This window comes from Myripristis murdjan, chromosome 17, assembly GCF_902150065.1.
Source record: "Myripristis murdjan chromosome 17, fMyrMur1.1, whole genome shotgun sequence".
In the NCBI taxonomy this organism is placed as follows: Eukaryota; Metazoa; Chordata; class Actinopteri; order Holocentriformes; family Holocentridae; genus Myripristis; species Myripristis murdjan.
In genome coordinates this window covers 338,797-361,458 of record NC_043996.1, presented here as the reverse complement: position 1 = coordinate 361,458, position 22,662 = coordinate 338,797, and the positions used below count along the sequence as shown (strand labels likewise).

The 22,662-nt window shown below is 40.1% G+C and overlaps 1 protein-coding gene across 2 annotated transcripts in view; it reads right to left on the bottom strand.

The window, feature by feature from the left end:
* Positions 1 to 2,533: 2,533 nt before the first annotated feature.
* LOC115375133 (kinesin-associated protein 3-like) overlaps positions 2,534 to 22,662 on the bottom strand; it is a 69,037-nt gene continuing 48,908 nt past the window's right edge. For both annotated transcript variants that reach the window (XM_030074473.1, XM_030074474.1), the window contains exons 13-20: positions 22,499 to 22,611; positions 21,182 to 21,347; positions 20,860 to 20,985; positions 20,477 to 20,575; positions 19,621 to 19,706; positions 17,014 to 17,164; positions 13,845 to 13,929; positions 2,534 to 3,559 (exon numbers count right to left, since the gene is read on the bottom strand). In XM_030074473.1, the coding sequence (XP_029930333.1) occupies positions 3,457 to 3,559; positions 13,845 to 13,929; positions 17,014 to 17,164; positions 19,621 to 19,706; positions 20,477 to 20,575; positions 20,860 to 20,985; positions 21,182 to 21,347; positions 22,499 to 22,611 (929 nt within the window). In that variant the 3' untranslated portion in view covers positions 2,534 to 3,456. The remainder of the gene's footprint in view (positions 3,560 to 13,844; positions 13,930 to 17,013; positions 17,165 to 19,620; positions 19,707 to 20,476; positions 20,576 to 20,859; positions 20,986 to 21,181; positions 21,348 to 22,498; positions 22,612 to 22,662) is intronic.

Sequence of the window (22,662 nt, the reverse complement as noted above, 5' to 3'; positions counted from 1 at the left end):
AAAAGAAAAAACTGAAATATCACATTGACATAGGTATTCAGACACTTTACTCAGTACTTGGATGAAGCCCCTTTGGCAGCAGTTTCACACTGAGGAGAGGCTTCCGTCTAGCCACTCTGCCATAAAGCCCAGATTGGTGGAGGGCCGCAGTGATGGTTGTCCCTCTGGAACTTTGTCCCATCTCCACACAGAATCTCTGGAGCTCAGTCAGAGTGACCATTGGGTTCTCGGTAACCTTTCTTACTTTGTCAGTTTGCTCAGTTTGGCCGGGTGACCAGCTGGAAGAGTCCTGGTTGTGTCAAACTTCTTCCATTTGAGAATGATGGAGGTCACTGTGCTCTTGGGAACCTTCAGTGCAGCAGAAGTTTTTTTGTAGCCTTCCTCAGATCTGTGCCTTGCAACACTCCTGTCTCTGAGCTCTGCAGGCAGTTCCTCTGACCTCATGGCTTGGTTTTTGCTCTGATATGCATGTCAGCTGTGAGGCCTTCTAAAAAGAGGAGTGTGCCTTTCCAAATCATGTCCAATCAATTTAATTTAGCACAGGTGGACTCTAATCAAGATGTAGAAACATCTCTGCAACCATCAAGAGAAATTGGGGGCATACTGGTGGCTCACCGGTTAAGAGCGCGTACCATGTATCAGGGCTTAGTCCTGATCGTAGCGACTGGGGTTCGAATCCGACCTCAGGTCCTTTGCTGCATGTCATCCCCTCTCTCCCCTGCCTTTCCTGTCTATCTCCACTGTGACTGTCAAATAAAGCAGAAATGCCAAATAAAAAAAGAGAGAGAAGTGAAATGGGAGGTAGGTGTTGTTGCCAAGGGTCTGAACACAATTTTTCCTTTTTAATAAATTTGCAAAAGTTTCTAAAATTCAGTTTTCACTTTGTCATTATAGGGTACTGAGTGCAGATTAATGAGAGAAAAAATTTATTTAAAAGATTGTAGCATCAGGCTGTAACATAACAAAAGTGAAAAAAAGTGAAGGGGGTCTGAATACTTTCTGAATACACTATATTATATTACACTGTAAAGTCACAAAAATTTAATGTGATGTAACTTACAAAGCCTATCTGTGACATGTACTCTGTTTTAATTCTCTTTATCTCAGCTCAGCTTTTGACACAGTGGATCATAAAGTCTTAATCAGCCATCTGAAGAATAATGTTTGCATCAGTGATGTGGCTCTGGATTGGTTCACCTCTTATCTGCCGAACAGGTCCTTCTCTGTAATTCTTAGAGATACTTCCTGTTCTTGTGATCCTCTTTTTTGTGGACTATTTTGGGTCCCCTCTCATTTACTATTGACATGCTACTCAAGTAAATTATGTGTAGTCATGGCATTTGACTTCCATTGCTATGCGGATGACACCCAATTGTGTGTCCCATTAAAGCCTGGGACAACCAAGTTTTCTTGTATTATGTCTTGCCTTGTGGAAATGTGTAAAAATTGGATTTCCAAAAACTTCTTGCAGTTGAATGAATCCAAAACAGAAATAATTATAATAACCCCTTACGGCCCCAGCACTAACAGCATTAACAATCTCTGCTAGTCTGGGTGCCTTATCTAATAATATTTGTTCAGAGGCCTGCAACCTTGTAATTTTTGACTCAGAGTTGGCTTTGGGTGCTCATGTGACCAAAGTGTTGCAGTCCTGCTTGACCAGACTGAGACAGCAAACTAAGGTCTTTCCTTACCTTTACAGATCAAGAAAAGGTCACCATTGCCTTTATCTCCTCCAGACTTGACTACTGAAATGCACTTTACTCTTGTATCAGCAGGAGAAACATCCATAGACTGCAGTTGATGCAAAGCAGTGCTGCCAGGCTTTTAAGATACACTAAGAGAAGTGACCACATTATACCAATCAGTGCTGCCCTTCACTGGCTACCTGCGAGTTTTAAAATTGATTTTAAGATTTTACTGTTTGCTTTGAAAGCCTTCAATGATCAAGCTCCTGCCTATATCTATCATCTGCAAACTCTACAGGCCTGATCACTGTTCGAGATTCTCCGGCAGAGGGCTTCTCATGGTTACAAAATCTCTTCTTGTCACTAAAGGTGACGGGGCCTTTGCTGTTTGGGACTGTGAGCTGTAGAACTCCCTGCCTGGAGATGTCAGCCAGGCAAACTCATTGTCCTCTTTTAAGGGCCAATCCCATTTCTTATTTTCACCCCTACCCCTACCCCTCTTTTTCGAGTGCCACTTGCCCCTTGCAACAAAGTTACAAGGGGTAGGGGTTGAAATACTCCCCTATGAAATGGGACAACCCTTCATCCCCAGAAACGTCATCATTAGTCATCAGTGACGTTGTAAACAGATGTGACGATTTTTTTTTTTTTTTTTACGGTAAATCTCAATATCAAAATGACGTCTTCAGCTGTGGTAATCTCTCTTGCGGGGGCTATTGGCATCTTTTTGCGATTGTCAATAGTGAATCGGAAGAATGTAAGGAGATGTCTCCGCTGCGCGTCATGCCGCCGATAAGAACGCCCCTCAGCCGTTGTAAAATCACTGTAAACCACAGCTTCTCGGGGCTTATTGTTTAATTCGACGACTGGGAGCGCCGGTGAATCAGCTTAGTTGTAGTTAGCCCAACGTTAGCCACACAACATGCTAGCCAGCTGGTGTAGTGGTGTAATGTCAAACAAACAATCGCTGACTTTATTGATTTTTGTGTTAATTGTGTGAGAAGTGTGGGAGATTTCTCGTAGCACTCGCTTTGGAGTGTGCCTCTGAAAAAAACTCCATTTGCAGGGCTATTTAGCCCTAGCACTCCACCCTCCCCCTCCGCCTCAACAAGAATTGGGAAATCCCTACCCCTATGCGTGAACGCGCAAAACGGAGGGGTAGGGGCAAGTGGTAGGGTTAAGGGGTGAATTGGGATTGGCCCTACATCTCTTCTTAAAACTCACTTTTATCGTATGGCCTTTTCTTAACTGACTGCACTGATGGAACTATTCAAATTTTTATCCGTTTTATTATTTTGTGTTTTATCTGTTGTTATTTGTATTTAATTCGTTTTGAAAGGTGCTATACAAATAAAGTCATTATTATTGTTGTTCTTATTATTGGATTATTATAGGTTACCATGTACTTTAAAAAGGTGACAACTGCAGATTTGTTCCACTAAAACAGCTATTTCCTTGCTATGATAAGTTTTATCCTGATGTAAATACTGCACTTGAAGTTGCACTACTAAAAAAGTAAAATCCCTTAAGAGGGAAAATTTCTACCTGTTCAGGATACAGACAGAAGACAGGTATTACATATTAGTCATTTATGACCACTATCTGAGAAACTATGTCAATGTCATGCGATGTCAACATCATAAGCAACAGCAGTAGACCTACAGTGTTAGCTATTAGGTAGTGTATTAGCTAGTATTAGGTAGTGTTAGGTTGGGGACTGGGGCATGTCCTGAAACTTATACCAACCCAGGGATGGGTGTGTATATGTCTATGTGTACTGATGGTAGGGCTGTTCGTCAGGTCGGAAACCGTAGGCAGTGGCTGGACGTCCAGGAGATGAACTGGTCTGGTCAAACAGATCACTGCCATCTCTGGAAAATAAAAGCAGTGGAATCAAGCCAGGGTTACTTCAAATAGAACTAACGCTACTTTTATCATGTAGGAACATAAACTGAGTGTATGCATGTGCACAACATATTGATTAGAACCAACTTTGCAGCCAGGGCTGACAATGGTTTTTAGCATGAGCCCTTAGTAGAAATTATGGATAACGGAGGAAAGACACACGCAGAATGGTAAATATATCTAAATTATGATCAACCCTTTGATTTCTTTCAAAAACATGGGAAAAAGGAAATTAGCCACACACACCCAAGCTGCTTGCTGTTGAATCATATAGCACAATATTAGATTAGATTAGATTAGATTAGATTAGATTAGATTAGATAAAACTTTATTGATCCCTTTGGGCAGGTTCCCTCAGGGAAATTGTGGATCCATCAGCATTACAGTACAATTAAAAGATAGAAAGACAGCACACAAGAAAATAAAAATAAGAAGTAAAAGAAACTATAAATAAATTATAGGGCCGGGCGATTTTAGGGAATTCTGAGCAACAAGTGTAGAATTGGAAGATGCCATTCTAATGTGCATTTTGCATCAGCTGAGGTTTGAACTCACAATTTCTGGCATGAAGGACAATGCTCAACCTCACTGAGCTAATTAGCAAGTGACAACACAGTGATATATTTAAAACTTCTTCTAGCTTATTATGGGAATTACAGCTGCAACAATAAACAAATCAAGCTAAGGCTTGAACTCAAGATCTCTGAGGCCAAGGACCATCTTCTATCACACTGAGCTAATTGGCAAGTGTCAACTCATTTGAGGCTTCACAATTTGACTAAGCCAGTCACATGATAGCAGCAGCCTATGCATGGAAAGGCAGATTTCAAAGCACTGTATAAAAAAAAAAAAAAAAAAAAAAAAATCAGTTAGCAAGACAAAAATCTGAAACTAAGACATCTTGCATCTAGACAGCATGGAGATGTTGGTAATTTGTTTTTAACAATGATTGATTTGCTCCGTAAGTGAAAAACTGACTTTAATTAATTTAGAGGCTTGCTGTAGCGCCACCTTCAGGACTATTGGCTTGTGTTGGCAGCTGAGGAAATCTGGCATGGGACTGGACCTTTGTGCAAAATTTGGTGAGTTTTCACACATGGGAATGTTGCAGAAGCTGAGGCTTGAACTCGCAATCTTCGACACCAAGGACCGGCCTCTATCTCACTGAGCTAAAACTTCACATGGAGCTTCACAAACTGACTGAGCCAATCACTGACGTGCAGGACAGCAGCCATCCATGCATGGAAAGGCAGATTTTAAACAGCTGTCAAAAATTCAGTTATTAAGACAAAAATCTGAAAATACACATTTTGCATCTAGACAGCATGGAGATGTTGACCATTTGTTTTTAACAATAACTGATTTGCTCCACAAGTGAAAAACTGATGTTTAAAAATGCCATTATTGCATTGACTCCAAATGTTCACATGAGAGCAAAATTCAAAATGCTATCAAAAATTGAGTTTTTGAGATACAGTTCTGAAATTTGCCACACATCATCTACCATGACTCCAAAATTTTGTCAATTTTTTTCATAAACACTGAAGATTTATTTGCCAAGAGTTTGCAAGTGTATGTTTACAGTACCGTTTACAGTCAAATATTTTGATGCACTGTAGGCTCAATTTTTGATGAATCAAAAATCTGTGTGGATCGTTTGTGTAGGACAGTCTGAAGATGCTATGTAGCAGGTTTGGTGACATTTAAGCAAAAATTGTGGGAGGAGATAGGTTTAATAAATTTTACAGTTTTTGAAAAAAAAAAACAGGATGGATTTCATAATTTGCAATAGATTTAAGTGCACAAAAGTTGTAGCACATATGGTTGATTTGTTATGAATTTTCAAAGTTTTGTAATTTTGTATATCCACCACTGTTGTTGGCTTTTGTTTCAAGAAATTGTTTGAGATGAGGAAATCACCAGTGTATGCTTCTACTTAAATGCCCTACTTTCATGATATCACTGTAGCGTGAACTTTTTATATTTTCCATAAATTTCACCCAAAAGCCAAATATCCCTAACTTTTTGTGAGTAGTGTATATACACACACACACACACACACACACATATATATATATATATATATATATATATATATATATACATATATGTATAGAGAGAGAGAGAGAGAGAGAGAGTTATAGATAGATATATATATATCTATATATATATAGATATATATATATAGTTATAGATATATATACATACATACATACATACATGCACTACCAGTCAAAAGTTTGGACACACCTTCTCATTTTATGTTTTTTCTTTATTTTCATGACTATTTACATTGTAGATTTTCACTGAAGGCATCAAAACTATGAATGAACACATGTGGAGTTATGTACTTAACAAAAAAAAGGTGAAATAACTGAAAACATGTTTTATATTCTAGTTTCTTCAAAATAGCCACCCTTTGCTCTGATTACTGCTTTGCACACTCTTGGCATTCTCTCCATGAGCTTCAAGAGGTAGTCACCTGAAATGGTTTTCACTTCACAGGTGTGCCTTATCAGAGTTAATTAGTGGAATTTCTTGCTTTATCAATGGGGTTGGGACCATCAGTTGTGTTGTTCAGAAGTCAGGTTACTACACAGCCGACAGCCCTATTGGACAACTGTTAAAATTCATATTATGGCAAGAACCAATCAGCTAACTAAAGAAAAACGAGTGGCCATCATTACTTTAAGAAATGAAGGTCAGTCAGTCCGGAAAATTGCAAAAACTTTAAATGTGTCCCCAAGTGGAGTCGCAAAAACCATCAAGCGCTACAGCGAAACTGGCACACATGAGGACCGACCCAGGAAAGGAAGACCAAGAGTCACCTCTGCTTCTGAGGATATATTACCTCTCACGGCCCACCCCTGCTGCTCTCAATTTTTTTCTTGGATTTGGACTGATCTCAAACAGTTTCTCTGGAATCCAAATGATGGAAATCCGTTGTAGAGAAACTTTAATCCCTGGAAACATTTCACCCTTACAAGGCTGTTGTTAGATTACTTGAATTACTTTGTCTCTGACCTCAAATTTTATAATGTGGTGAAGCTGCAGACTTTCAGCAACAAGGTAAGCTGCTTTGACAGCAGACAATTGTGAGATTGATTTGAAACCTAGACACATTTATATGCACAATGTGCAGTTTTAGAGGATCTTTGAATGAAGTTGAAGCAGTGAGGGGGTGAAGTGGAGGCAAGACTTCACATGAACCTTTTGACTCACCAGCTACTGTGGCAAGTGGTTTTCCAAAGTCACTAGCCACTTAGCATTTTCACCAGCCAAAATCCCATGCCCAACAAAAACTAATAAGAGGTAGACCTTACTGGAGACTGTGTTAGCATGATTTTCTTTCCTTTTTTTCCTTTTTCCCCCACTGGACTATATCCTATATGACCCATATGACCTTCCAAATGCAGTGAATTTTTAAATACTTTTTATTCATTTTTAACCACTGATATATTATATTTTATTATAGCCTAGTTTCAGCCTAGTTGAGATTCCACTTAATTCTGTAAAACTTAAATAAAAAGCAGTCACATCAAAACAGTTAGCATCATACTATTTAACCTGGTGTTGTACCTGGTGAGTACAACTTGAAGTTTGCTTTCTTCTGTTTGTTTTGTCAAGGCTACTGCATTTACTCCCTTGCTTTGTTTTATTTGTCACTGGTGAGACGATGACACAGATGGACCGATATAATGAGCACACTGTGTATAGGTAGTTCTCATCTGAGTGTTAGTATTATGTAGCATCACAGAGAAATTATTTAATTAGTTCAGGTTCCTTTTGTAAACTACAATTTTTTTTAAAGTAAAACATCACCTGCCAAAGTTGCTGGCAGGACTGATGGTTCCACTGCTGAATTCCACCCACATTTGGCGGGTGGGAAGGTGTTAATGTCAAGCCCTGGTGGGAGGGGTGGCACACTGAAATGGGAGGTGTATTTAAATGAGGGAGCACAAAGCAAGATGTTGCTATTTTGGTAAAGAGTTAAGTTATTATGATAAGGACCACGTCTAATCTCAGCACGTCAATTCTGCCACTCCTGCAGCCTTCCAGGGTGCTGCTGCTCTGAATGGATAGCTGCTAAGAACGTATAACACACTTGGCTTATTACTCCATATAATATGATGACAACTCAACAATGCGTTGTGGAGTGCAATAACCATATAGCTGAGTGTTTGGCTGAAAATGTGTCAATTGTCCGTACTGAACTCCCCAGTCCGTACTGAACTTGGGAAAAAAAGCCTTCTCCTACTCTGCCCCTGCTACCTGGAACAAGCTGCAGCAGGATCTGAAGCTGTCTAGCTTGATTTCCTTTGGGGAGTTTAAATATCTTACTCAAAGGCTGGAGAGAGCAACCACGGGAGTTTGCAATTGTAGTTGATCTTGTTTCTTTCACTTGTGCTTTGCAACCACACTCTAATGTATGGTGTTTTTAAATTGTTTTGCATGTCCTGTATGTCTGTAACTTTTTGTTGTGTTCCCCCACCCTCTTGTAAATGAGACCCTGGGTCTCAATGGGGATTTTACCTTTATAAATAAAGGTTAATGAAAATGAAAAAAATGGCACAGTGCAACACAGAGCTCAGAAAGTCAGTGTCTTCTTTGTGGCATGCTGTGTTTTGTTTCTGTCTATAATGAAGGGCTTTGTAGAAAACGTAACTTCTTTGTCTGAAATTTCTCAATTACTTGGGTTTGAGTCCTCTTCTCAACAGGGGCGGACTGGGACTAAAAAACAGCCCTGGACTTTGATTAAGCCCGGCCCAAAACAACAATTTTTGGGGGGGGGAGTAGATGTTTACCAGTAAGCTTGACTCCAATAATTTAACAATATGTTAAATTACTTGTTTTAAAAATGTAAATTACTTGTCAAACAGACCTAACAATTCAGCTACCAATGAATGAGCAGTAGTATGCCTGTGATAACACAGATTGAAAAATAAGCCGAAGTGATACCTCTTCTCTGAATAGTTATCAGTTAGCAGTTAGCCAGTGGAAATAGAGCGGAGTGGCAACTCTTTGCTTTGTTACACAATCTATGTCAGTGCGCTGCTGTAGCTGGAGAGTTTCTCTGCCTTTTGGCTCGTGCGGTGCCGGTGCAGTTGTTATTATGTCAAATTCCGCGTTAAAAATAGATTCCGTTTTATTTGGCTAATTCCCCGATTCCGTGATTGATAAGTCAACCCCCCCCCTCTAAAAAAAGAAAACCTCATCGGATCTGCACGATTAACACAAGTCACCCAAATGGCCACGAAAAAAGCGAGTTGCGCTTTTCGGTGCGCTGTTTGAATCCTTGCATTTGGATGCTTCGCTCTCTAACTGCCTTTTTTTCACTCTTACCTTCTCAGCTCCACCATTTTCTTTCCTTTTTTTAGGATTAGCAACACGAGTGGTGTCCATGGTCTCTCTCTAGTCATCTCAACTTGCACACAGGCACACACTACCACGAGTATCTTTGACACGGCTGAGTGGCGAGTAAACCTGCGCATCTAAGGGCCTACCGGCACATTGTTGCCACCTATCGGTCTGGATATGGAACAACAGTAGATTACAAGCAAAAAGGGGAGGAAAAAAAAAAAAAAAAAAAGACCGGCCGGCCGCCCCTGCTTCTCAGCATGTGACAGCCCAACTTGCTGACTCTGTTGTTGAAATGATGGTTTTATATTTACTAGGGCTGTCAAAGTTAGCGCGTTCATGCATGTAATTCGTTTGAGGATCTGAACATGTTTTGTATCTTTATCCGCACTTGAGGTCACACATGGCATGCTGCCAACACCAAGCTGCTGAATGCCATTAAAAGAATAAATTATAGCTGCTGCGCAGCAGTGGTCGGGGCCGGGCAATTTTAGGCAATTCTGAGCAACAAGTGGAGAATAGGAAGATGGCATTCTAATGTGCATTTTGCATCAGCTGAGGTTTGAACTCACAGTTTCTGGCACGAAGGACAATGCTCTATCTCACTGAGCTAATGGGCAAGCGTCAATCCATGTGAGGCTTCACACCCAGATTTGCTTCTCTCCATGTAATTTTCTCCAGATATACGTTCATATCCCACACAAAACAGCATTTCATTCAAATTATGTCAAATTCCGCATTAAAAATAGATTCCTTTTTATTCAGCTAATTCCGCGATTCCATGTTCGCGGAAATTATAGGGTCCTAGTTAAGTTGACCCTTAACTGCCCTGTTTGCATCCCTGTAAGTTGCTCAATATTCTTCAGATTTGTACTCCTTGACCCATCTATATTATATCAATCTATATTAATAGAATAGGCTCTGGTCGTGAGTAACAGCGGCAGTAGTGCTTTAAACGGCCGTGTGGGTGTCCATTTGACTTGGACCGGGACCGGAGGAGTGCAAACGCACTCATCTTCGCCACTGGTGATCGACTCAGGCTGTCGCGCCGTTCGCTTAAAAAAACGCCGATATTTTCGCCTGTTTTTCAGGAGGCTGGAGCCGACACAACATTAATTCTTTATTTCACTTACGTGGGTACAGGTGTGATCCTCATCTGATCTCTCTCTGTCTGCACATGGATGAGTGCGGGTACAGAAACGTGCGCCCCGCCAATAGAATGATAGGGGAACCACTGAATGTATTTTGCTTCCATCTCTCTGCCCTTCTCTACTTCAACGCTGCTTAGCTCCACCGGATCTGCTCTACCGGACGGTAGTCTGCCATATCCAACTGTTGCACATAATGCACACAGCATTCTGTTCTTAGACCCTCCCCACTCAGCTGTTATTGGCCAACTGAGTTTGATAACACTAAATCAAATCAAATCAAATCAAACTTTATTTATATAGCACCTTTCATACATAAAACGAATGCAACGCGAAGTGCTTTACATTAAAATACATAAAACCCTAATCCCCCACCCCCTCATACGCACTCACCCACGCACACACACACAAGTACAACATAATTCACACATGCATACACCCCAGGCATACACCCCACCACACCCCAGCCCACCCCAACCCAACCCAAAGATAGAATAAAATATGGCTGAGCACTGAGGGACCAGATGAGGAAACACCATTCATTCTTTGGGAGCCATCCACACCGAGAGGTGTCCCAGCCCACGACTACAGGGGGCGCCACTGCAGAGACCACCCCGACCCAGACAGACAGGAGCCCATACCATGGCCATAAGGCCATGGAACAGGGCCCCCAACCATCCAGGCCAGGACAGGCCCCAGGACGGCACCCCCTGCAGGCAGGCCAGACACAGCTCCCGGTGTGGGGGGCCCCCATGAGGAAAACACTGGGGCTAAAAGCTAAAGGATAACAGAGTAAAATACAATCAATACTAAAAGGAATAGAAAGAAGCGATATAAAAAAAGTAGTGTAATAAATGAGTGAGTATTAATAAAATTACTAATAAAATAAATAAATAATAAATAATAAAATTACTGTTTTATTAAAAACAATAAAACAATACAGGCAACATAAATATGTATTAAAAAGTATAAAAGAAATTATTTAACAAGCAACTAAAAGCAATAAAAATGATAGAAGCAGCATAAAAGAGTGGAAATAGAATCAGATAAAAGCCAGATTAAAAAGGTGGGTCTTGAGCCTGCGCTTAAAAACATCAACAGTCTCAGCAGCCCTGAGGTTCTCCGGCAGGCTGTTCCACAGACGTGGGCCATAATAGTAAAATGAAGATTCACCATAAGTTTTAGTTCTAACGTTGGGAACAGTTAAAAGACCAGTACCGGAGGACCTCAGGGTGCGGGAGGGCTGGTAGGGTAAAAGCTGGTCAGACAGATAAGAAGGCCCAAGGCCATTAAGACACTTATAAACTAATAAAAGAACCTTAAAATCAATCCTGAAACGCACAGGAAGCCAATGCAGTGATTTTAAAACTGGTGTAATGTGAGCCCGCTTTCTGGTCCTCGTCAGCACACGTGCAGCTGAGTTCTGGAGTAATTGAAGGTGTGAAATACTCTTTTTGGGGAGACCAGAAAGCAGGGCATTACAATAATCTATACGACTAGAGATAAAAGCATGCATTAGCACCTCTGTGCTGGCCAGAGAGAGAAACGGGCGAACTCTGGCTATGTTCTTAAGATGATAAAATCCTATCTTTGTTATACTTCTAATATGTGGAATAAAATCAAGCTCAGAGTCGAAAAGGACGCCCAGATTTTTGACACATTGTGAGGGTTTAAAATCCTTTAGTTTTGGTAAAAGTTTCTCTCTCTTGCCTTCAGGGCCAATAACTAAAACCTCTGTTTTGTCCTGGTTGAGCTGTAGGAAGTTCTCTGCCATCCATGACTTTATATCTAAAATACAATTTAAAAGGGTATCAATAGGCCCTGTGTCATCAGGAGACACGGCAATGTAAAGCTGTGTATCATCGGCATAGCTGTGAAAATTGATGCCGTGTCTCCTGATGATGTCCCCAAGGGGAAGCATGTAAAGATAAAAAAGTATTGGACCTAAAATTGAGCCTTGGGGCACCCCACACTTCATTTCATGGGTTCTAGAGGAACATGTATCCAAACTTACGAAAAACCGGCGATCTGTGAGATAGGAATAAAACCAGTTAAAAGCAGTACCAGAGAGGCCCACCAGGTTTCTGAGTCTGTTTAATAAAATGTGGTGATCTACTGTATCAAAAGCGGCGCTTAGATCCAGTAGCACCAGGACTGAAAGCTTCTGTGAGTCCATGTTACACCTGATATCATTAACAATCTTCAGGAGGGCTGTCTCGGTACTGTGGTTCATCCTAAAACCAGATTGATATTGATCTAAAATATTATTTCTATTTTAAAAATCATTTAATTGGATAAAAACCAGTTTTTCTAAAATTTTACTTAAAAAAGGTAAGTTGGATACAGGTCGGTAGTTATTCAGAATGTTAGGGTCCAAATTGCTCTTCTTCAGAAGGGGCCTCACCACTGCCGTTTTAAAGGCAGCGGGGAAGACACCTGTCTGGAGGGAGCAATTTACAATATTTAAAAGTTCAAACTCAAAGAATCCATAAAACGTCTTTAAAAGCGATGTGGGAATTGGATCTAAAAGGCAGGTTGTTGGGTTAACTCGGGAGAAAACTCGACCAAGCATCTCTGCATCAACCAGGACAAAATGTTCCAGTGTTTCCTCGGGTAAAAGCAATGGTTCAGGACTATTAAGAGCAACACTGTTTTGTGATAAAAAAGTAGATCTAATGACATCAATCTTACTTCTGAAGTGGACTGCAAAGTCCTCACATAGAGCATCTGTTGGTACCATGGAGGACTTTTTAAAATCGGTGTTTATTAAAAAATCAATTGTGGAGAAGAGGAATTTATGATCATTCTTTTTTTCTGCGATAAGTTTTGAGAAGTGGGAAGTTCTTGCCTGTTTAACTACGCTATTATAAATTCTGAGTTTTTCACAGAATATCTCATAGTGTACTGTCAGTTTGGTTTTCCTCCATTTCGTTTCTGCAATCCTGCAATTTCTTTTCAGACTGTTAATATCAGGATTTCTCCAGGGGGATATAGATTTAGTTTTTATTGTTTTTGTTAAAACTTTACTATTGGGGGATCTACCCATGTGCTTCGCTGAAAATCATTCATCATCATCATCATTCATTAAATGCTAACTTAAGCCAAATTGTTGCCACAAAAAAAAAACAAAAAACAATGTCCGTCAAGCCGGAAATCCGGCACCATGCCGGAGTACTTTAAGCCCTGTAATTGGCAAGAAGAAACTTCACACATAGCTTCACAAATGGACTGAGCCACTGACGTGTAGGACAGCAGCCACATCCATGCATGGAAAGGCAGATTTTAAACAGCTGTCAAAAATTCAGTTATTAAGACAAAAATCTGAAAATACACATATTGCATCTGGACAGCATGGAGATGTTGATCATTTGTTTTTAACAATGACTGATTTGCTCCATAAGTGAAAAACTGATGTTTAAAAATGCCATTCTTGCATTGACTCCAATTGTTCAGCAAAACTCAAAATGCTGTCAAAAATTGAGTTTTTGAGATACATATCTGAAATGTGCCATGTTTGCCATCACATGTGGAGGAATGCACAGTGCATGCAGGGGGTGTGGCCTCAACAGCCATGCAGTAAAAAGTGAGCTGTGTGCATGGGACTGAGGAATGCACAGTGTTCCTGTTAATTCCCATATGTTCCAGTTAATTCCCATGGTAAGTTTCCAACTTTGAAAATTCCCAGAATTTTGTAAACTTGCTCACCCCCACTCCAGCCCAACTGTTTTCACGTGTGCCAACTCACCGGACATGATGTGAGTCTCCGTTTTGAGGCTGTAGGTCACTGAAGAAATCAGGGCTGACTGAACCGTCTGCTGGAGTGATACCATCTGCGCGCACACACACACACACACACACACACACACACACAGTAAAAACAGCAACTGACATGCATACACACTAATTAATTCTTTATTTTACATGTGCTGCAAAAAATTAAGTAATTAATTAATTAATAAAAAATACACACACACACACACATATATGTATATATATATAGATAGATATATATAGATAGATATATATACACATATATATATATATATATATATATATATATATATATATATACAGTACAGGCCAAAAGTTTGGACACACCTTCTCATTCAATGCGTTTTCTTTATTTTCATGACTATTGACATTGTAGATTCTAACTGAAGGAATCAAAACTATGAATGAACACATGTGGAGTTATGTACTTAACAAAACAAGGTGAAATAACTGAAAACATGTTTTATATTCTAGTTTCTTCAAAATAGCCACCCTTTGCTCTGATTACTGCTTTGCACACTCTTGGCATTCTCTCCATGAGCTTCAAGAGGTAGTCACCTCAAATGGCTTTCCAACAGTCTTGAAGGAGTTCCCAGAGGTGTTTAGCACTTGTTGGCCCCTTTGCCTTCACTCTGTGGTCCAGCTCACCCCAAACCATCTCGACTGGGTTCAGGTCCGGTGACTGTGGAGGCCAGGTCATCTGCCGCAGCACTCCATCACTCTCCTTCTTGGTCAAATAGCCCTTACACAGCCTGGAGGTGTGTTTGGGCTCATTGTCCTGTTGAAAAATAAATGATCATCCAACTAAACGCAAACCGGATGGGATGGCATGTCGCTGCAGGATGCGTTGGTAGCCATACTGGTTCAGTGTGTCTTCAATTTTGAATAAATCCCCAACAGTGTCACCAGCAAAACACCCCCACACCATCACACCTCCTCCTCCATGCTTCACAGTGGGAACCAGGCATGTGGAATCCATCCGTTCACCTTTTCTGCGTCTCACAAAGACACGGCGGTTGGAACCAAAGATCTCAAATTTGGACTCATCAGACCAAAGCACAGATTTCCACTGGTCTAATGTCCATTCCTTGTGTTTCTTGGCCCAAACAAATCTCTTCTGCTTGTTGCCTCTCCTTAGCAGTGGTTTCCTAGCAGCTATTTGACCATGAAGGCCTGATTTGCGCAGTCTCCTCTTAACAGTTGTTCTAGAGATGGGTCTGCTGCTAGAACTCTGTGTGGCATTTATCTGGTCTCTCATCTGAGCTGCTGTTAACTTGCCATTTCTGAGGCTGGTGACTCGGATGAACTTGTCCTCAGAAGCAGAGGTGACTCTTGGTCTTCCTTTCCTGGGTCGGTCCTCATGTGTGCCAGTTTCGTTGTAGTGCTTGATGGTTTTTGCGACTCCACTTGGGGACACAATTAAATTTTTTGCAATTTTCCGGACTGACTGACCTTCATTTCTTAAAGTAATCATGGCCACTCGTTTTTCTTTAGTTAGCTGATTGGTTCTTGCCATAATATGAATTTTAACAGTTGTCCAATAGGGCTGTCGGCTGTGTAGTAACCTGACTTCTGCACAACACAACTGATGGTCCCAACCCCATTGATAAAGCAAGAAATTCCACTAATTAACCCTCATAAGGCACACCTGTGAAGTGAAAACCATTTCAGGTGACTACCTCTTGAAGCTCATCGAGAGAATGCCAAGAGTGTGCAAAGCAGTCATCAGAGCAAAGGGTGGCTATTTTGAAGAAACTAGAATATAAAACATGTTTTCAGTTATTTCACCTTTTTTTGTTAAGTACATAACTCCACATGTGTTCATTCATAGTTTTGATTCCTTCAGTTAGAATCTACAATGTAAAGAGTCATGAAAATAAAGAAAACGCATTGAATGAGAAGGTGTGTCCAAACTTTTGGCCTGTACTGTATATAAATGGCAGATCAGTTACACTGGACTGACAGATTGACAGAATTCTTGTGTTTCGGTTTTTGTGTAAATGCGTCTGAATGTCTTTGAAACCTGAACAAATCCACCTGATGTCTTTCAAAAACATGGCAGAAACAGCAAATAAGCAAAACTGACCTGAAAATAAGTAAGAAACTAGTTATAAGGAAAACACCAGAAAAAAAAAGACAAGAAAAGAAATTCTCCCCCCAAAAGACTACTACAATTACCTTATTGGCCTTGCAGGTCATTTTGCTAATTTCAATACATTTTGCTATATTTGTGTAAATCTTTCAATCACAAAAACGTGTGAGACTGAACTGAATAATGTGGACAACTTTACAGTGATGGAATACTGGTGTGAAGAAAGTTTGAAGTCTGTAAAAGTTCATTTTAATGTCATAGTGGAATTAATGGAAACCAGTGACTGGATAAAAGGGAGGAAAAACAATATGGGAGTTCTAAAATACGACTGCTTGCTTTGGGAAAAGATCAGCAGAAATGTACAAAGTATATACATTTTGTGGTTATTAGGGTCCTTTAAAGTCCCTCTCCAGCTATTGATTAAACCTCTAGAAAAATCATCTCTGATCATCAGTATTAAATTTTTAGGAGTTTTAGGAGTTTTTTTTTTTGTGCTTTAAAATGGCTTAGATACAACTCCACACCTTACACTCATTAAGAATGCACAGAGCTATGAATATGCAAATAGTCCCCGTGCACACCATCTCAAAAATTGTATCTAAGTTGATAGTCTATCAATGAAAATAAAACAATCAACTGGTAGGGCTTGAGCTATGGAAAACACCACCATGTCAATTGATGGGATTGGCTGTGGGATTTGTGATGTACCAAATCTAGCTGGCCAGGGGTACATCTGGATCTCAGATTTTAGGGAAGAACACACCACCACCACCACTACCACCACTACCACCTCCTCCTTCAGTAGAGGAATGAGAAAACACCTCTTTACTGCTAATCTTTGCACAGATACAAGTTATTATGGTCAGTAGACATTTTAGGGGATGTAAACATTTGAGTGGAGGGGGTCTTTAACTAAGTTTTAACAAAAATATCTTGATTAAGATACCTCACAGTAAGCTTGATGAATCTGGACACAGGATAAAATTACTTCTTGAGCTTGTGAGAGTGAGCGTGTGTGTGTTTGTATGTGTGTGTGTTCTGCAGTGTGTACCTGCGCTGTAGAACAGGTCGGTCCTGTTGTCGTCATACAGATATTGTTCAGCCTCATCAGCTTGGCGACTCTCCACCATCTCCAACCACTGGTTGTTATGAAAACGGAATTTTTCAGACTGAATCTTCTTCCCCCACTCCTCATCATACTCCTGCAGGGAAAAAACAAACAGGAAGGGAGAAAAGAAGAAAAGAGGGGCGTAAAGGTTTGGAGCTAAGTCTGTAGTGGTGAAAAAACAGAAGTGAAGAACCACTGGAGGTGGTCTGTTATAGTGAATGACAGAACAGACACAAAACCATAATAATTATTGGCATGACTTGCGGCCTGTGACCAAATTTAATCAAACACTCTCGCATGCCAGACCTGTAGCTTACATATTATCTGGATTAACACAGAGGCCCTCATGCAAGACCCAGTCCTTCCAACAAATTTGTTCCTAGATGGCATATACAAGTGATTAAGACAAGTTAACATATTCACTAATATTCTTGTAAATTTTGAATACAAATATTCATCCATAAAAAAAGCAAATCACACAAGTGTCATAAAAGTGCACTCATGTATGAGCAGGTGGAATTCAAATTTATGAGGATCATTAGCTAAGTCAGTGGAGCTGGCTGGGGGTTATGTTATCTCTGATTCCATCTGTTTATTTGTTTGTTAGTAGGGTTTCTCAAAAAGTTATGAATGGAATGGACAAAACATCTGTTGAAAGGTTAGTCATGGGCCAAGAAAGACCTGATGACCTTTTCATGCTGAATTGACAAAAAGGAGGCATGGCAGTAGGCAAGGCCAATCACAACAAGGTATATAACTTACGTATACCTATGAATACCTTCACATAACATTTTGGAAAGGTTGGTCATGAGCCATGGAGGAGCAGATTAACTTTTCATGATGACTGGCTAAAATGGGGCGTGATAGTGGGCAAGGCTCATCACAAAACAGATTGTGATGCCCTTCTTGTCAACAATGTCGCAGTCATCCATTGAGCCTTGGGCTGTTTCTTCTGTAGTTTCATCGGGGGGAACACTCATTTTCTTTTTTTTAGCGCTGTCTCACTGCCAGTGCTGTCAGCTGCACGTGTTGCGACTGGTTGTGACTACCTGCTACCTGCTAGCCTGCTACTCTGTGTTGTGTGCTAACTTGGCTCTATTCCAGCACATGATTGGTTCAGCGCGGACTCGGAGCAACTCCCATTGTCATTGGCTATTCGTATATTGTCTATCAAAACATGGACGAATGCTGTCTATCGAAAAGTCTATCGACCATGTTTCATATCTATATCGAGGGAAAGTGATTTTTCGATTTATATCGTTTTATCGCCCAGCCCTATGTTATATATGTATATATAACATATATATACACATATACATATGAAGAGTTCATTTGCAAAAACAGATATCTCCATTTGAATTTATTAAACCTTTTCAAACTTTTTTGAATGTTATTAAAATTTACTTTATATTTATTTCTATTTTATATATGTTTATTTAGCCTGGCATAATGTTTATTATCCTAAATCATGCTTTGTGTGCGTGTGTATATATGTGTGTGTGTACTCCAAGCAGTATCAGTGAAAAAAGTGTATTCTTTTAAGGATGGTTTTTATCTGTTTTTGCAAATGAACTCTTCATATATATATATATATATATACACTACTCACAAAAAGTTAGGGATATTCGGCTTTTGGGTGAAATTTCAGGATGAACCTAAAATGCATTATAACCTTTACAGGTGGACTTAAGGTGACCTTCTGTAAACTTTTGAATGCACATGTCCAACTGTTCAGTGTTTCAGTACTTTTTGCACAAGTTGCTGTTCTCTAACAAGGAGTTTAACAGCAAAATTCACATCAGGTGTTTGATGCTCCAGCTCATCGAGGTCGTATCATTAGGGAACGGCTGCTGGAGACTGGGGTACCTCAGATGGAGTGGCCTGCACTTTCTCCAGACCTGAATCCCATAGAAAACCTATGGGATCAGCTGAGTCGCCGTGTAGAGGCTCGGAGCTCTGTACCCCAGAACCTCAATGTCCTGAGGGCCGCCCTTCAAGAAGAGTGGGACGCCATGCCTCAGCAGACAATAAGACGACTTGTGAACAGCATGAGACGTCGTTGTCAAGCTGTAATTGATGCTCAAGGGCACATGACAAGTTATTGACACTGACATTTTTTGTTGTGGTATATCCACCACTGTTGTTGGCTTTTGTTTCAAGAAATTGTTTGAGATGAGGAAATCACCAGTGTATGCTTCTACTTAAATGCCCTACTTTCATGATATAATATCACTGTAGCGTGAACTTTTTACATTTTCCATAAATTTCACCCAAAAGCCAAATATCCCTAACTTTTTGTGAGTAGTGTAACTGTTGAATTTATGAATTTATTAAACCACAAACATTACCTTCAATGAAATTCATGAAACATAAGAACTGACATAAGCATTGGTGGAGGTATGAAGTTACGAGTGTCTGATGAATCTAATGTGGCAGACTCTGACATACTCATCTCACAAAAAAGTAATACAAGTTAAGATAAAAATACAAACATGTTTTTGCATGATGCCCAATGTCTTGTGGTGACAGTGGTATGAGTGAGTTACTTACAGCGATAATATCCAGTGTGTTGTCGCAGACCTTCCTGATCTCAGTGTTTTTGTCATGCATCAAATCGATCAAATAGGCGGGAGCCTCTGAAGGTTCAGAGTCAGGGAAACAAACAAACCACAACACTGTCCTGCCTATGTTACTGTTAAAGTGAGGCCATATATAAGAGCGTGAGCATCTCAGTGTAATTAGATACAATAATACTGATAAAGACACTCCAAAAACGTGCAATAAACTTGCAGCGAAAGCTGCCTCACTCTGCTAACCCACCTAAAAGAAACTCATGAGTGTGTACTTAAGTGGAGAAAACCCTGTTGGCTGAACTTCAAGTTAAAGGATGTTCAGAAGGTGTGAGAGGTTATGTGAATGCTTAGTAAGGAGTTTGGGAATAAAAGATGTTTGCACAGTTTTGTTTGAAGTAATAGTTTGGATTCATATAGTTATATTTTGTGCTCTATATGAGTGTAATACATCCACCAAGTTTGGTCTATTACGTCCTTCCCAGCTGCAAGAACGAGAGATGAAAGTGAAATCAAAACATATGTGCTGTTGTGCATCCTTGAAAAAAAATGTTCAGCTTTGTGTTGCTGCTCAAAATCTTGTTGTGTTCCAGTCTGTATCTGCTTTACACATATTAGTGTTCTTGCAACAGGGGAGGAGTCAATGGACTGTGCTTGGTGATGTATTACATGTGCATAGAGCAACAAATATGATCATTTTAAATGACTGAAATAATAAGTTATTACTAGTATGTTTTTTTTTTTAAATGATCTACTATATTTCTTAAATGACAATGTTTTTTCCATCTTTGCCAAAAGTGAGCTGTGAGAAAAGCAGTGCATTGTGGGAGGGATACGGGTGTCTTTGATGATGACGTCTCGCGTGGCCTGATGGAAAACCATCTGGTAGAAGACATAGACGATCTGACAAACAAACTCATCGTCCTCCTGTTGGGCTTCAAGCAACAAAGAGAGAAGAGACAGAAGTATTATAACTGATAATTCTGTTGTCTGGGCTGCAGGTCCAACACAGCAAGTCCAGTGGCCTCAAAAACTGATACAGTAAAGCTATTTGGTTTCCTTTGTTTGTTTGTTTTTTTGTTTTTTGTTTTTTTTTAACTCGTAATGAGCACCCATTTGTTTTACCGTGACTTTTTAAGTTAATATATTCAGATGAAAAAGTCTGATTTTCAATTGAGGCTGTTACACACAGTATCTTGAACAACAAAGTGTGTTTTACCATTCAGCAGCTCTATGATGGCAGGAATGATGCCAGATTTGGCCAACATGATGGCACAGGCATCATCCATGGAAACTGTTCCGATCATTATCACCACCTCCAGGATAAGGTCATCTTCTGCCGAGCCTGACACACATAGTAAAAATAAAAACACATGCACAGTAAAAACTAAATGGTCATAGCTTAATTACTCAGTGAATAGCTCATACATAAAGTCTGACAGGGCTGATAAACAAGATTTTACCTTTCTCCAATCACACAGAATGACATATAGTGGAAACAGTGGTGTATACTGTTAAGTGCTGCAGCTGCAATAGGTCACCTGGTTTAAGCCTGTCTTTGAGGAATGGGACCAAGTTGTACTCTTTCAGCACCAATTCCCAGTCCAAATCAGGGATGGTCAGGTTGGCCAGCGTTCCCAGACACTCCAGAACAAACTCCTCCTCTTCCTCAGCACTAATCTGAGCTGCCAAGTCACCAACATAGTCCTGAAAAAGAGGGAGGGAGGGAGGGAGGGAGGGAGAGGGAGAGAGAGAGAGAGAGAGAGAGAGAGAGAGAAGCATTTGGGCTAACTTCCTGTCCACTCTTATAGTTAGCTGTCCCCTTCCTCCTCCCCACATCACCACATGAACACACAGTGGTCTTAGCCACAGCATAACAGCAGGAATGGAGAGCAGTGGCTTATCTACTTCAAACCAGTAAGCCAAATAAAATCAAACAATGGCAATACATGTAGCTTGCCAGCCATTAGCTCAAGTCAGAGACAAACCATATATCACACCCATATGTTAACTTTAATATGACTATAGTGTTTGAAAAATATCGCTTACCGTAGCTTTAATGACAATCAAAACTAACATGGTACTGAATGACACTTCCTTTGTCCACTAATCTGTGGGAGAGGTATTGAAGGTACCATAAAGGTAAACAATTTTGATACCCAGCTCTAGGAATAACATGCTTAAGTCTGTATCTGGGCAAATAAAAGTTCTGATTACATGATGATGTCATATGAAACTAATGGCATTAATAGCAATAGAAACCTTAAATGAGTGGAAATATACTTGGGCAGAGGTTAACATACCTGGGCGGTATGGAAAACAGTGAACTAATTCCTTATTAGAGGCTGATGCTACTCTGGTTTTCAGCAACGTTTGTTGTTATGAAGAGGCAATACTGTAGGCTGTGTGGTAGGGTAAATGTATCAACACATCATCACGCCACTATATTGTTGATATCATTTTTGTGCAATAATTTGAACCAATATTATCCTGAACGATATGATATGGTGTAGCCCCAATTCAGTCTTGTACTGTATTATGGGGCAGGCTGTGTAATACTGTTGTGCTGTGTATTTTTTTTTTTCTGTTGTGAGTTGCATTTGGTCTTTTATGTGTGTTGAACTAAGCTGTAAAGCTTAGTTGCAGTACAGTTGTTAGTTGCAGTTGCTGTACTGGAAACAAATCTCACCAGCTGTAACTACATCTTTATCTCTGGAGACTTTTACAACTCACACTTCTCATTGCTTGTGGATTTTTGCATCACTTCACTCTTACATTTGTAAATCCTATACTTGCAGGAAAAATACTGATGCTTTCAGGTCATCTGACTGGTGGCTGTTTATGCATTTGGTACTGACTATGAAGAGTGGTTTGGTGGGTCCATCATGCTGTGAGATGTTTCTGATAATCTTCATCATTAGACAATCCTTCATCTTCAGAGCTCTTTTCATTAACATCTTCAATCCATTACCTAGAGACACAGAGAGTGATTTTAATAAAACAGAATTTGTGCTATTAATGT